This window comes from Pipistrellus hanaki (genome assembly GCF_964339955.1).
Source record: "Pipistrellus hanaki genome assembly, chromosome: 6".
Classification (NCBI taxonomy): domain Eukaryota; kingdom Metazoa; phylum Chordata; class Mammalia; order Chiroptera; family Vespertilionidae; genus Pipistrellus; species Pipistrellus hanaki.
Window position 1 is genome coordinate 72,632,844 of NC_140508.1, and position 12,187 is coordinate 72,645,030.

Below are 12,187 nucleotides of genomic sequence, written 5' to 3' on the forward strand. Positions count from 1 at the left end.
CTATAAAGTTAAGCAAAGGGTAGATAATAAAGTATAAAAGTTTAAGACATTGGTCTCATAATAAAGTAACAGAAGTAGTAAAGTAAAATTTATATTCCCTAGGTTTTACCAATTCTTGAGATTCTGTATCATGTTGAAGAAAGAAACTCACACCACGTATATATGGCTCTTATAATATTGTTGATCCTCACAGAAGACGATGGCTTCAATAGATCCATCCACGAAGTGGTAAGCCCCATTACTTTGATTCGAGTTAGAGTTACAGAATCAATATGTCCCTCCATACCTTTCACTGAGGCTTAGCATTTCTTCCTTTTCCTCCTGGTAGCTGTTTCTGACAGAACCTGACTTATCGATAGAAACCATCTGTGAACCATTTATCAAATGCTATTTTGTATTGTGTGTTTTTTCCGAATGACTATTAGCCACCATTAAAAATGCTCTCAAAATGGTTTCTTTAGTAATGGAAGCAAATGTTTTTGTTGCCACTGGTTTCATTTTTCTTCTCCATTTTATGTCCATTTTTCAGTTGAGACAGAAATTGTCCAACAGGTTTATTTCCCTGTATTCATGAGTGAAAGAATATAGAATAAAGGGAAGAAGACTGATAAATCAGTCATTTTATTTTTTAAAAGACAGTGTAATATGCCCAGCAGGCATGGTTCAGTGCTTGAGCATGGACCTATGAACCAGGAGCTCACAGTTCGATTCTCTGTCAGGGCATATGCCCAGGTTTGGGGTTCGATCCCCAGACGGGGGCGTGCAGGAGGCAGCCGATTAATAATTCTCTCTCATCATTAATGTTTCTATCTATCCCTCTCCCTTCTTCTCTGAAATCAGTTATATACATAAAATTCATGATAAACAGAAAAAGGCAATGTAATATAATTTTAGTCTTTAAATTTTATTCCTGCTGGTGAATTACATTCCCAAACTGATTTTATCTTCTTTTTTGGTATTTTCTTTAGAACATTGAAAATGCTTGTGTCCATATAAACAGTGTTAAAACATATAGAAGTAGTAGTTTTTTTTTAAATTTTATTTTTCAATTATAGTTGACACAATATTATGTTAGTTTCAGATGTACAACAGTGATTAGACACTTAAATACTTTATGAAGTGATGTCCATGAGAAGCCTAGAGCCCCCTGCACCATACATAGTTATTATAATACTAGAGGCCCAGTGCACAGATTCATGCATATTGAAAGTAAATTAATTATAAGGTGGCCATTGGGGCTCCTTCGGCCTGGCCAGTGGGGATCAGGCCGAAGCCAGCAGTCCAATATCCCCCCAAGGGGTCCCAGAGTGCGAGAGGGCACTCTGCAAAGTTGCTGTCGTTCCGCAGCTCCTCTGTTGAGCGTCTCCCCCTGGTGGTCAGTGTGTGTCATAGGGCCAGTCAGCTGGTTGCGTAGGCTTTCATATATATACAATAGATTACTGACTATATTCTCTATGTTGTAGTTTACATCCTTGTGACTATTTTTGAAACTGGCAGCTTGTATGGAAGAACTAGGTTTTCATGAAAAATAGTGCACCCCGTGTCTACCCATTTTCTCTCTCTTTGATACCCATATTACAAATCTACAGTGAAACTGTGCCAAGTTAAATTAGAAAACAGTTCTTGCTTACTGAGGCCTGAGGGTGAGCTGCCTGCTCTGAGTAGACAGAACAGAACACAGGGACATCTGTTCTTGAAGATCTTGGCTATTTGCATTCCTGGCCTTCTCCTGAACACAGCGTGGAGCTTTCTGCGGTTGGGAGAGCTCTACTTCTCAAGAGACTCCTTGGTTTTCTTACGTTCGCTTTCAGACTGCTAAGCTCTGACTCTTTCTCTCAGGCTTGTCCTATGTGCCATACCTCCTTTTTGTCTACAAATCACAACCTCCTGATTCCAGACTTGATTTCTTTCTTTTATATTTAAGAAGTAAGGGGGAAGGAGAAGTAAACACATCAGTACAGTTTGGCTATCTTGTACTCAAAGTCTCACAATTCAATTTTGCTAGTATATACTGTTTAACTCAGAGCATAGCCATGGCTTACCCGAAATTACCAGGTGTACCTGTTAATAATGCGGATTTTGTAATCAAAGAAAACACAATAATTTCAAGAGAAACATCAAAGTGCTTTATTCAAAGTAATGTCCATCGCTGGCTACACATTTCCCCATCTTTCAGGTAATTTGCGGAGACCGTCCCAATAGAACTTTTCTTGTTTTGAGGCAAACCATTCAGAGACCCAATTTTCCACTTCTTCGTACATTTTAAAGTGCTGCGCAGAAAGTGCATGTGCCATCAATTGGAACAAGTGCTCATCTGAAGGAGCAAGGTCTGGTGAATGTAGCGGGTGGGTTAATACTTTCCAGGCAAGATCTTTTAGCATGTCTTCTTAACCTGATTTTGAAGTGTGTGATGGTGCATCATCATGAAGCAAAATTACTTCGCCGTGTCTTCTGGAACATTCTGCTTGTTTTATGATCAAAGTATGTTTAAATTGATTATTTGTTGTTGGTAGTGATCAGTGTTAAACGTTGCACCTGGTTTTAGAAGCTCATAATACACCACACCTTCCTGATCCCACCAAACACAGAGCACTGTCTTCTTTCCGAAGCGATTTGGCCTTGTAGTCGATGTCGATGATTTTGTGCATTTGGGATTCTTAAAATAAATCTACTTTTCATCGCCAGCCACAATTCGATGCAAAAAAGACTTTCTTTAGTGCTGTTGAAGCAACATTTTACTGATGACTTTTAGGATTTCCATTTGTCTTTCATTCAGTTGATGAAGCACCCATTTTCCTTCCTTTAAAATCTTTCCCATTGCTTGTAAATGATTGGAAATTGTTTGCTGAGCAACATTTAATCTTTCTGCAAGTTGTTTTTGAGTTTGACACACATCTTCATTCAATAATGCTGTAATTCTTGGTCTTCAAACTTTTTTGGTTGACCTGGACGTCTTGTCTTTCACATCAAAATCATCACTTTGAAAGCATTTAAACCAGTGTTCACAACTATCTTGATATAGAGCATGTTTACCAGAAGCTTCCTGAAGTATACGGATAACTTTCAGTAGTACTTTTCTTAAAAATAAAGTAATGGATTAAAACTTCCCACAAATGCTCTTTTTTTTTTTTTTTTTTTTTTAGCATGAAATTTGACATTTTGATGATGTTAAATCATAAACTGTCTATGATGCATAAAAATATCTATGATGTTAGCACTTTCAGTACCTTCCACTTACTCCAGATGTACCTGAACCACTCCACTGTGAGTGATTTTGTCCCCAGGGGACATTGGCAATGTCTGGAATAAGTAGAAGGTGCAGAAGTTGGCTAGCTGAACCCTAATTTTACTAACGTATTCATGTTGACATAGGAAGTTTTGAAGCTTGCTGCAATATAACAAAATAGCATATATATCAACATACGTGTAACTCCATCTAGTGAAAAAAATCCGCATTATTAACCGGTACACCTGGTATATAGACATGGATAGTCCTGTTCCCTAAGTCAACCTTGTTAACTTAATCTTTTCTTCTCCATTACAGATATTAAAAAATATTACTTGGTATTCAGAACGGGTTTTAACAGAAATTTCCCTGGGGAGTCTCCTAATACTGGTCGTAATAAGAACCATTCAGTACAACATGACAAGGACAAGAGTAAGTATTCTAAGCTGCTTTATTCTCTATATGCATATAGTGCAATTAAGACTATACAGTAGTTGAAGGCACTCTGAATATTGAGAGTGCCGATGTTCTCATGAAGTACAGTAGAAAAATACAGATCAGCATATAGTCACTGTATTACATGATCCTAAGGTACTATATATAGCATCTGTTTCTTAATATTTAATAGCCTGCATGATTAGAGACATTTTACATGAGATCGAAAACAAGCAGTAGAGCACATTTAAATAAAAGATGCTGTATATCTTTGCTGGACCGATAAAACTGATTTGCCTTTTAAAAGCAACAGCAAACTAAGAAGATAGGAGTAGAAGAAAAATGAATTCAGTTGGGGAGACAATAGAAGAAAGAACACTTTCAAAGAGTAAAGGGAAAATTTCAACTGGATTGTATTTGCAGTATCTGGGGGCAAATTTTAGTTCCGGTCAATAGACTAGCCATACACAGAATTCATAACTCAGAGACATGGTCAAGTTTACTGACCTGTTTTCAATTATTTCCTCTGTGAGGCTAACGTAGATACATGTTCAGAATCTTCTGTCTGAAACTCTCGGAGCCAGATGTGTGTGAGAAGAGAACGTTTTGATTTTAGAAAGATAACTATAGAGCAGATGCTTACTGTATGCAGCCATTAGGTTCTGGAGCAGCAAACTGTAATTAAACATTAATGTTTCTGCAGCGGAGTACTTCGGCATTCACCAGGGCAGGGCAATGAGGACCACAAAAGAGCATCAGGCTTCTTTGCCAGATGCTGCTTCCAAAGGCGTGGTGAAAGCACTTTGAAACTTTTAGTGCTTTGTCGGTTTTTGGAATTATGGAAAAGGGATTGTGGACCTGAGCTTTCAACAATCAATGAAAGTCGAGTTTACATTTGCTTCTAATTAGCCTTGCTTACAATGCCGAGAAAACTTGATGAATGTTTTCAACTTGCTGTTTTCTGACAGGACAAGTACCTTCACACAAATTGTTTGGCAGCTTTAGCAAATATGTCAGCCCAGTTCCGTTCTCTCCATCAGTATGCTGCCCAGAGGATCATCAGGTAAATATGAGCTTTAAAGGAAATCCTGGTTTTGGTTTTCTACCTGTGCTCTGGAAAAGGATAGGATGATGTTCCCTTTTTTAAATGTTATCTGCAAGAGTATCAAATTTTCACACTTAATTTTTATCACTTCTTTGGTTGAAAATACCTTGTTCTCCTCTGTTACTAACCTAACTTTTCAATCAAAATTAATTGTATTTACTTTCAAACATTTTATAAACCTGGTTTTAAATTTTGTATATTAGCTTTTTAATATACAAATATTAAATATGTATTTTTATTTATTTCAGAGAGGAAGGGAGAGGGAGAGAGAGAGATAGAAACATCAATGATGAGAGAGAATCATTGATCAGCTGCCTCCTTCACTCCCCATGTAGGGAAGGAGCCTGCAACCCAGGCATGTGCACTTGACCGGAACTGAACCTGGGACCCTGCAGTCCACAGGCCAATGCTCTCTCCACTGAGCCAGATTAGCTATGGATATATTACCTTTTTAAGAAACACGGGTATATTTCTTAGTAATGCAAACTACATTTTCATTAACATATTTGTTGAGCTTTTTATAGAGCATCACACTTTCCTTTTGAGGAGTTACCTCTGTGTTTGTCTTGTAGAATTCTTTTTATATCATATTGGTAAACCATATAGTTTTTATACCATATGGTTTCTTTTTATAGCATATTTCCTATTGCTGCCACAAAGTAGTGACTTAAAACAGCACAAATTTGTTATATCATTCTGTGGTTTAGAAGTTCAACACAGGTTCCCTGGGCTAAAATCAAGATGTCAGTAGGGCAGCAACCCTTTGTGGTTGTTCTAGAGGAGAATGTTTCCTCGCCTTTTCCAGCTGCTGGAAGCTGCCCACCTCTTTTGGCTCGTGACCCCTTCCGCCATCTGCAAAACCTCAACAGGAGGTTGTTGAGTCCTCCTCATGTCTCCTCTCCCGCTTTGAGGATTCTTGTTATTGCCTTGGGCCCCACCCAAATCATCCAGGATAACCTACCCCTCTCAAGGTCTTAACTGAATCATAACTGCTATGCCCCTTTGCCACGTAAGGTAACATACTCACAGGTTCAGGGCTAGAATGTGGACATTTGGCCTGTTCCGTATGAAAATGCCAGATGAACTGATTTAGAACTTAAATTCTTATAAAATATATGAAGCAAGGTTAAATAAAAATTTTCTAGCTATGAGAGTTGGGAAAAAATGCAAATAAAGCACTGTGCCCCGTTTTCCGTGTGTGATGAGTAAAGTGGAAAACCCATCATTTTGGATAAATTAAAGCCCTAATTTAGATTTGTGATTTGGGAATATTTTGATCACGTTTAGCATCAGTAAGGAGTAGCGCTTCAACTTTATTTTAATGGAGTTGTGTTATAAAATTTGCTGCCCTCAAGTAGCTGGTACTTGAGTAGTGGAGATATGACAAGCACCAACATATTTATAGACAGACTATCGTAAATATTAGAATGAAAGAGAAGTTCCCCTGGGGAGTGGTTGTTCAGGGAATGGAGAGATCACATCTCATTGAGAAATCAGGCAAGGTAAACCGAGAGAGATGGCCTGAGAGAGAAAAGCATCAACCACAGCAAACCAAACCAAAGCCCAAGGGGTGTGGGGACACAGCATGGTTTATATTTAGAAAATAGTCCATCCCATTCAGCCTATTCAGGGACTATGGGAGAGAAATCTCAAAGAACCAGCTGAGGCCTTCACAGTCAGATCACAGTTTAGAATAATGAAAGCAATAGAGAGGAAAGATTTTTATTAACAACAGAATAAGAAAATGTGAATGAGTGAATTGTAAATAATTTAAAAGAATAATTTAGAGTCATCACTTGCAGCGTAGACGGTGTTAGCATGCCCTGTTGGACACAGAGGGACGTGCAGTTCTGTGAGGGGCCCTGTGCTGCCAGCACTGGTCCCTGGGCGCAGAGGCACAGAGTGAGGACCAGAGTGTCCACATCACTTCCTGTTAGGACGGCAGTGTCTCTCAGCTTCACACCCTGAATCAGATCTTCATTCTAACGGAATCCCCACATGATTTGTGTATTAAAGTTTGGAAAGCACTTTGAATTTGGGCCTGGAAATCGAGATTTATCTCTTAGAAAACACTTGTCTCAAATTGGAAATGGGGCCCAGCGTTTTTGCTTCACGAGGAAACTCATTCTGTACTAAATGTTTGTGTTTGGGGTGCATAATTGTAAAGTCTGCTAAGGACTGGATGCATAACAAACACTGTTCAGATGCACAGATTTATCATAGCAGTAAACCCAATCCACCAGATGCTCCAATGACTCCTTTAAGTGAGAAGTCATCAGTTTCCGTAGACATTTTCTAAATTCTCTTTCAGCAAGAGACTGTACAGTTTTGTATCTGCCAGTTGCAACACTTAGAAGAGCCAATATTTCATGTGATCTTTACCAAAATGCAAAACAGTAACATGCTTCATTGCTGAGAAAATAGGATGTGAATAAAGCTTTAAAAAACCTTTTTAGCTGGATATAAATGTAAGGAATGATTTCATATGGCGTCTAAGCTACTGTTTTATATTTAATGACAACATGTCTTCTACAAATTTGGTATTCTAGAAAAATCACAAACATGATTTAGGTTTTGCTCATCTATGAAGATTCAGAATATGCTAGAAGCATGGATATTTAATAACATTATTTGGGATGAGGCTTATTAATTCAATGAAAAACATTTATAAAAAGGAGGCTGTATGTGAGGGATTGCTGTGGGTTACAAGAATGTCATTACTCCCTGCTCCTAAGACTTCTCCTCTTGTGTTGTTCCCCCACTGGCTCCTTCCTTCAGCTTCTCCCTCACATTTGGCTTAACAGATACTTTCTCTAACCTCTCATCCTAAATTACTTTTTTCTCTTTGCTCATTTTTCCCGGGAGTTCACATTTATGTCTGTGGCTTCGTCTCTGTGCACTTGTATAACATAATCCTGATCTTCTACTCTGTCTCCAGAGGCAGGCAGTAGAGTAGAGTGGTTCAGAGCATAGACTGAATTTGGATGCCAGCTCCAAAATCTGTGAACTATGGAATCCTAGAGAAGTTCTTTAACTTCTCCAGGCAGCAGTTTCCCCATCTGTAAGTTTGGTGACAGCAGTTACTGTCTTATCTCAGTGGATGTGGTGAGGATTAAGTGAGTTAGTACTTGTAAAGGGCCTGAGACATAGCATGCACTGTAACTGTTGGCTAGCTGAACCCTAACTCTACAAACCTCACTACCTAGATATCCCTCACTTACCTCAGACTTTTATTCTGTTTAAAATTATACTTATTTTTTAAACATGTTCTTCCTTTTAAATTTCCTATCCTAAGTAATGACCCTCAGTGCAACCACCTAAATTGCCAAACCAGAAGCCAAGTAATTTCCTACCATTTCTCCCTTCCCCTCAAATGCTATGTCCAGGTGTGCCCAGGAATCCTATCTAACTCTACCATTATAATTTACTTTAATACTCTCTCTTCCGTCTCCACTGTTGCTGTCTTGGGTCACGTGTTCATGATGGTCACCAAAACAGTGTCATTTGTCTGATGGTCCTTTTGCCTCCATACCTGTCCCTCCACAGTAGACCTCCACACTCCTGCATTCTTTTGAAAAGCATGTCTGATCTTACTGCTCCCTATGCTTGTTTCCTCCTCTCTTTTCTCTTTTATCATTAAGTGGCTTCCTTTTGCTGACAGGTTAAAATTTAACCTCCTTAAGCAGAAGCTCTCCACTGCGGGTGATTCTGTCCCCAGGGGGCATTGGCAGTGTCTGAAGTAAGTTTTTTTTATGTATTGTTTTTGTTGTTATTGCTATAATAAGGGAGGAGGTTGCTACTGACATCTAGTGGGTTGAAGCCAGGGATGTTGCTAAACATCTTATAATATACAGGACAACAGATATCACCAAAATGTCACTAGTGCTGAGGCTGAGGAACCTTGCCTGAGAGCGCCATGATCTGGGCCCTTCCCTTTGCTCTTTATCTTCAGTTACTACTTCTACTCACTGCTCTGTCCTTACTCAGTGGGTACATTTCCCTGCTCTGCACAGCTGCACTCCTGTGGCTGCATAAATGTGGTCTGGAATTAGAAAAAAGCTGAGCCAGTTTCTGGTATCACTTCTTCTTTCTGTAGGGTTTCCCCCCTCCAGTTTCCTCCTCTCTATTCTCTTTTACCTTGAACCTGCAATGGTCACGTCCCCGACTGCCCTACCCCACCCACCCCCAGCTCCTGAACCTGCTCACTTTAGACCCAGCTGCTGCCAGCACAGTCACTTCCTCTTCATATTAGAAAGAGAAAGAACCCAGCGGCCCTCTTCATCTCTTTGTAGCAAGCAGCCCCTGGGTCTCTCATTCCAGCCCAGGGCTAGTTCCTGGGACCGGAGCAGGGGAGCAGACCAGGAAAGGAGAAAGTCACATGTTAGAGAATGCGACCTGGCTTCTCTCAGAGGCGGGTGTGGGAGAGAGAGAACTCCAGAATCTTGACTTTGTGGCATACCAGCCTGGTCTGAAGGTTTAAGTCTTGTTGTTTAAGCAATACAGTAATTATTGGAGGTGAAAGACTTGTCTTATATAATTATTTGCATTACTTACAGAGAGAGCTCTCAGACACTAAATAGACATTTTATTTTGTTAATCCTCACCCTAGGATATTTTTTCCATTGAATTTTAGAGAGCATGGAAGGGAGAAGGAGAGACACAGAGAGAAACACCGGATGTGAGAGAGAGAGACATCGATTGGTTGCCTCCCGAGATTGAGCCTGCAACCAAGATAGGTGCCCTTGACTGGAATCGAACCCAAGACCCTTCAGTCTGAGGGCTGATGCACTAACCACTGAGAAAAACGGGTTAGGGTCACAATAGGCTTCCAATAAATATCTAATGACTTATTCTTAGAAGACGAGCTGGCATCTGGGATTTTAAGCTTAGTTCTGAGACTTCTCATAAGCTGATTCGACTCTGGCCACCTTTTGCAGATACCTGAAGCTTTTTGAAGCTAGAGAAGTTGATGACATTGTAAGATGTTATTGAAAGCTTCCTGGTTTTTCAAACCTCAAGAATAAAATTATATAAAACATAGATTTTAATGAAACTTTTCATAAGTATAGTATGGTTTTTTGTAAAACCCAATATGTAATTTAAGAATTTAAAACTTATTCATTCCATGATTTATGCTTTCACCTATTCTCGCATGAACAGCCACCAGTGGTGAAGACATGCTCTTAGATTTTAACCAGGTGCAGTGCTGTGCACCTGTCCTGTCTTGCCCCAGGCTGGCAGTTTCTATGAGCTGCCCTGTTCGGCTCTGCACAGGGAATGACACACGTTAGTCACCCAGCATTTTCCCTAGAACTACAGAAATACTGGTTGTTTCTCTCTGGGTGGTTAGCTCCTCTGTTTTGGACAAATGTCGATCTTTTAGACTCGCCCATGGAATCAAAGAAAGACAATTTTTGTTGTTGTGGTTGTTAAATATATTTTTTATTGATTTCAGAGAGGACAGGAGAGAGAGAGAAACCTCAGTGATGAGAGAGAATCATTGATAACTGCCTCCTGCACGCCCCCCACTGGGGATCAAGCCTGCAACCCGGGCATGTGCCCTAACTGGGAATTGAACCGTGATCTCCTGGTTCATGGGTAGATGCTCAACCAGTGAGCAATGGCTTTGCAGTGCAAATACTTCTTTTAAACTGGTTTTACAATGTAGGCACTTCTATTAAATGTATATGATTTATTTTCAAAGGTAGCATTAACCTGTTCTTGCTGGATGCACAGGCAGTCAGGAAGTTCCAGTTTCCCTTTGGTCCTTGCTGGTCCTTGTTTGATCTTGGCATAGCAGGAGCCAAGAAAGGAAGGAGGGATGTTTTGCCTTAAAAAATCTGGCTTCCTCACTTCCTAGTCAGTGATACTTTGACGGTAACTGAATTTTTCAGAAAAACCTGGCATGACTTGCTTTTTAGTTTAACTTCTTTTAAAGAAATCATATTAAGATCATTTAAATGACTCCCAGTTGAAAATTAAAGTTACCAAAGGAAAACGTCTAACTCTTGGGATAGACAGAAATTATTAAGCCTGTGTTCCTTCTGACGACTGTGAAGGATCTGAGACTTTATCCTACTCTCAGGCTATCGAATTAGACTGCCACATTTTGTGGATCCTGGTAGAGACTCAGGATTTCTGGGTCAGAGACGAAGGACAGTTACTCCTCTCAGCAGCAGCAGGAGCCAGAGTGTCATCATTTTCTCCCGTGGTTTCTCGTGCCCGCAGGGCAGTGTGATAAGGGCGAGTTGGCTTCTGCATGTGCAGTGGGTTACATTACAGGAGAGAAACCCTGAGCTTAGGGAACCCCGATCACTTATAATTACTTCAGGCAAATTGACCCAACCTTTGCTTTGCGTTAAAACATCCTTACCTATATTTGAGAACAAACTGCCCTCTGCTCTAGAGGGAGGCACCGTCTCTGCTTTCTACATCTGTTTCCCAGGGTTCATGAAGAGAGAGTTAGAACACAGCGCTGTGAGTGCCTCTGCTCCCAGGACGTGCAGAAACACGAAAGGCCCGTGGGGAACTGTCTTTGCCTGGTGCGTTTCTATTGCCAGTTAGAAAACTGTCACTCTGCCATTTTGGTAGCTAGGTGATACTGCCCTCGGCCTTACGTCCCACTTGCTAATGCATTGGATTTAGGTGTCTTACGAGGCTTCACTAGTCTCTGTCCACATGGCATAACGAATCTCCTGCATCAAATATCAGCGTCATTGATGCAGCCGTGAAGGCCTGTTTCTGAGTGGCTTTGATATAACCAGAATATTTTTGTTTTAAACACAAATCATTAGATGATAGGTTTGGAAAGACCTTTAGAGAACATCAAAGTCAAGTGTGCACATTGTACATGTGGAAATACTGAAACCTAGAGTTGTCAAGTGCACACTGTCTCCCAGCTCCTTGTGTGCAGTTCTTTCCAGAACAAAAGAGAGAAGAGGCGTGGGCTCCCCCACCCCCTCCAGTTTCACAGAATCTGTTACCTGATACGTTATAAAATGCTAGGGCCATGGAAGAGAATGAAGTGACTTGAGTAAAGGCGTTGCCTTTCTGATGAAGTGTGTTTGCTCCATGTCTCTGTACAAGGCACCTTTCGCAAGACAGACAAAGGTGTGGTCACAGGAGAACTGGGAGTAAACAGAAAGGTAAAGAGATTGGAAATGATTCACATGTCCAATGTAAATACACACAGAATCAGATGTACCAGGGACAGGGACAAACAAGGGAAGAGGGAACATTCCCTGAGGAGAGAGGAAAGGGCAGTGGGAAAGGTAGCTGCTGAAAAGGTAGGTAAATAACTGCTCCTTATCAACAATGTTAATGAGTGTTCTGAGCATGTAGCATGTGCTTATTCATTTAATATGCCTCAGCTTCTTCTTTTATGAAATAGGAATATCCTCTTAAATCTTCTCTTTATGGCA

The 12,187-nt window shown here is 40.3% G+C and overlaps 1 protein-coding gene across 5 annotated transcripts in view; it reads left to right on the forward strand.

Moving 5' to 3' along the window:
• The window catches only part of DYM (dymeclin), a 319,690-nt gene that overhangs the window by 195,026 nt on the left and 112,477 nt on the right, over window positions 1-12,187 (forward strand). For all 5 annotated transcript variants that reach the window (XM_084888932.1, XM_084888931.1, XM_084888929.1 and 2 more), the window contains 3 exons: window positions 103-228; window positions 3,545-3,658; window positions 4,630-4,724. In XM_084888932.1, coding sequence (XP_084745058.1) covers window positions 103-228; window positions 3,545-3,658; window positions 4,630-4,724 — 335 coding nt within the window. The remainder of the gene's footprint in view (window positions 1-102; window positions 229-3,544; window positions 3,659-4,629; window positions 4,725-12,187) is intronic.